This window comes from Dermacentor andersoni, chromosome 10, assembly GCF_023375885.2.
Source record: "Dermacentor andersoni chromosome 10, qqDerAnde1_hic_scaffold, whole genome shotgun sequence".
NCBI lineage: Eukaryota > Metazoa > Arthropoda > Arachnida > Ixodida > Ixodidae > Dermacentor > Dermacentor andersoni.
Genome location: NC_092823.1, coordinates 128,342,185 through 128,345,912, shown reverse-complemented (window position 1 = coordinate 128,345,912; position 3,728 = coordinate 128,342,185). Strand labels below are relative to the sequence as shown.

At 56.1% G+C, this 3,728-nt stretch overlaps 1 protein-coding gene across 1 annotated transcript; it reads right to left on the bottom strand.

The window, feature by feature from the left end:
- Nucleotides 1-1,295: 1,295 nt before the first annotated feature.
- Nucleotides 1,296-3,343, bottom strand: LOC126516176 (uncharacterized). The gene has a single exon (XM_050172070.3). It carries the CDS (start codon nt 3,081-3,083, stop codon nt 1,341-1,343), a length of 1,743 nt encoding a protein of 580 aa, XP_050028027.1. The 5' UTR covers nt 3,084-3,343; the 3' UTR covers nt 1,296-1,340.
- Nucleotides 3,344-3,728: the final 385 nt, after the last annotated feature.

Below are 3,728 nucleotides of genomic sequence, written 5' to 3'. Positions count from 1 at the left end.
CATCGAGGTTCTTGAGCGCCTTGTTCGTGACGAGGTCCGGGCCGGCTGCCGACCGGCTGTTGAGGTCGTGCAGGGCCGCGCGTACCTCCTCGACGTCGATGTCACGATCGAGCTTCGCGTTAGGCAGGCCGCTGTACGGCGCGTGTTGTTCGGTAGGTGTAGTCGGCAGGTATTTGTCGTTAATGCGCCTGGTGACTTCATCGACGCCGTGTGCTGAGACCGCCCGATGTATGAGCTTGGCGAGTCTGTCCCTTTGGTGCGACTTGGTCTTCGTTTCGTCGAGCAGGTGCCGCAGTAGGTTCCACGTCTTCCCGCTATGCATCTGCCCGTCTGCCGCGTTGCAGATCTCGTTCCACTGTTGCATGCAGAGAGCGCGGCAGTGATCCTCGATCGCTCGGTTCAGGTCCGCCACCTTCTTTCGCAGTCTGCGGTTAAGCCGTTGTTTCTTCCAGCGATTGAGTATCGACTGTTTGGCCTCGATGAGATGCGCAAGGCGGCTGTCTACTTTGTCGATCTCCGCGCCCGTTTCAATCTCTTTGGTCACGTCGCGTACGCTCTTGGTGATTTCGGCCGTCCACGAGTCGATGTCTTCGATCTCGTCGTCACCGTCGCTCTTCTGGCTTCTGGCGTCTCGAAAGGCATCCCAGTCTATCCATCTGTGAGTTTTGACGCTGGTGTCGTTGTGTTCCGGTATGCCGATTTCCACGATGGTGTGGTCGCTGCCTAGATCGATCCCCGTGTTTCTCCAGGTGATCGCGCCCCGGATGTCGTTCTTGACGAACGTGAGGTCCGGAGTGGTGTCCCGGGACACGGAGTTACCAATTCTCGTCGGATGTGTCGGGTCCGTGATGAGGGTGAAGTCGAGTTCCGTGGCGTCTTGGTACAGGTCGCGGCCCTTTGCTGTGTACTTGTTGTAGCCCCAGGCAGGGTTCATCGCGTTGAAGTCTCCGCACGCGATCAGCATGTTGCGGCCCCCTGCGGTGCTGGCTCTGTGCAGTAATGTCTTGAATCTCTGTTTTCTCTGAGATGGGTTGCTGTAGACGTTGAGCAGAAATATGCTTCCTTTCCTCTTCTTGCCCGGGATGATTTCGGTGAGTGTGTGCTCGATCTTGTTATTGCTTTGCAACTCATGTTCGACGAACGTGAGTCCCTTCCTGACCAGGGTGCACAGGCCTCTGCCGTCGGGTGGTCCCTTGTGCACTCTGTAGCCGGGGAGGGACGGTGCGTCGGTTAGTGTTTCTTGTAGTAGTATAACGTCTGGCTTCGCGCGGCATGTACGATGTGCTGTTGGATGACTGCCTTCTTCCTTCCGAAGCCGCGACAGTTCCACTGCCACGCGGTTACACCTGCTGCTGCTGGTGTTGCGTTGGCGGCCATGATTGCGTTGGCGTGTACGGGGCTCCCTGGTTGGGTGGATGATGCGCGAAGAGGGGCGCAAACGTCGGGTGGCCTACCATCGGCTGTAGGGTCCTTTCGATGTAGGCGAATCTGTTCGTGTTATCGGCTTGGTAGGTCTCCATTGTTTGTTTCAGTGCTGTCACTGCTGCGATGTTTGTCGTGATTAGCTGTTCGAGTTTGCTGAATGTCGCTTCGAATTTCGCTTCGAGGCTGTCGATGCGATCGTTTTCTGTTTGCGTGCGCGTGGCCTCGATGGCTCGCTTCTTCGGTGCCGGTTCCTCTATGGCTTTCTCCGGGATGTTCGTTGTCGTTTCCTCGGCCTTGCTTGTGCTTGGCGTGGGTCTCTGTAGAGGCTCGTCGTTGCCTAGCAGCAACTGACGAATCTCGGCGATCTCTTTCGTGAGGTTGTTGATGGTCGCTCGCAACGCCGCGTTTTCTTGTCTTAGGAGCTCATTTGCCTCCCGGACCTTATTAATATCTTCTTTCTTCGTGGTTTCGGTGGTTTTCTGCGCGTTCCTTATGTTGTTTCCTTTCGCTGCGTCGACCCAGCTCACTCGCTCACGTGATGGTGACGTTTTCCTGCTGAGGCTTCTCTTGCAACAACTGCTGTCTCTGGATTTGGGCGCGCGGTTTTCCGATGGGGTCCTCGACTTTCGCGCAGCTGGCGGCTTGTCGAGTGGCGGGAAATCGCTCTCCGACAGCAGCTGGCGTTCGGCCCGTCGGCGCTGCCATTGTCGCTTGCGCACTACGTAGGGGACCTTGTATTTCGCCTTGCACGTTCGGTCTCCGGTCGGGTGTTCGCCTCCGCACAACTGACATTTTGGGATACAGGGATGGTCTTCTGTAGGGTTCGCGAGTCCGCAGGCCAGGCACGTCTTGATTGTGGGGGTCGGGCAAACGTCCTTGCGGTGTCCCACTCGGCCGCACTGCTGGCAGACGTCGATCTGTTTCTTGTAGAGGCGGCACGGTATCAGGGTGACTCCGTATCGGACAAAGTTCGGTACCTTGGGCCCCTGGAACACCACAATCGCAGTGGTCGTGCTTCCTATCCTTTTTGAGGCCACTGCTAGCGGGTTCCTCTCGTTGACGATCTTTCTATCTAGCTCTTCGGCGCTCGCGTCGATGGGGATGCCTCTGATGACGCCCTTCACGGTGTCGTGAGGTGCCGTGCGATATGCGCTGACCTCGTAGGGTTTGCCTTGAATGGATATCTCCTGGATTTTAGCGTACCTTGCCGCGTTGTCTTCGTTGGGTGTACTTACGACCATGATGTTCTGTTGTGTGTTGGGGCAGATGGTGTCCGCGGCGCTTTCCTCGCTCGTGATCTTGGCCGCAGTGAGTATGGCCGCAGCGACGGTGGTGGTGCCGGTCTTGACGATGTCCAGTCCCCCTCTGGGTCTGACAACTATCTTGGTTTCTTCTAGTGGCATGGCTGGCATGCGTGCTGCCTTGATGGCCGAGGCTCTGGCGTTCTTGTAGAATTTTGACCTCGTGCTTGTTTGACTCCCGGCGGGTCCGTCGGGCTTGCCGCTGGTGGGGGTCCGCTGGCGCAGCCTCGACATGCGTTCCCCCGCGAGCGTCCATCCGGCGTCGCTGTGGTATTCCTCGGGTGAGATCTCTGTTCCCTGAACTTGAACGCACATGTGATTGTCCACGATCATTGTTGTTTCAGAGGGCGCCTCCATCTCGGAGCTGACGAGCGGCAGCCGCCGGGATGTACGGCAGGCCGCTGTCGGTGCGACGGTGTTGTTGGGCCGAGTGTCCGCGGAACACGCCTAAGCCTAGCAATCCTCCGCACGGCGGCAGTAGATGCAGTCACCAAATGTGGCAAAGAAAAACGCACCTCTGGGGTCAGCTGGTATCGGTCGATGCCGCTCGCCTTCACGGACACATTGGTGCAAGCAAAACTTTGGTACGAGGTAATTAGCACTGCGTAATTGGCTAGCAATCACGGAGCCGATCTCTGACTAGGGACGAGCGCTTCTTCTTCGTCGTCGTCCCTTCATATTAAATAAGAAATTCAGAAATAGACAACGGTGACTGTTGGGCTTGTTACTGCTAATTTCGACAGTTGTCTCTCGTTCTTTACACTTTTGAGCGCGCACATAATTCGTGTGTTCAATGCAAAATAGCTACATAAACATTCGTGGATGAGTGTTCCTTCTGACAGCATACTGGTTTCTCACCGCTGCGCTGTACCAGAATAATGAGACCAGAGCGAAACAGCTTTTCACGCAACTTTGAGGAACAACCCAAGGCTTCCTTTTCGCTTCGCAAAAGCTTATGCAATATTTCTGGGAAATTAAGTAATGTGTGAGTGTAACGGCACA

What these genes read in the sequence shown, in the direction of transcription:
- LOC126516176 (XM_050172070.3), bottom strand. Translation starts at nt 3,083, where the DNA reads ATGGAGGCGCCCTCTGAAACAACAATGATCGTGGACAATCACATGTGC.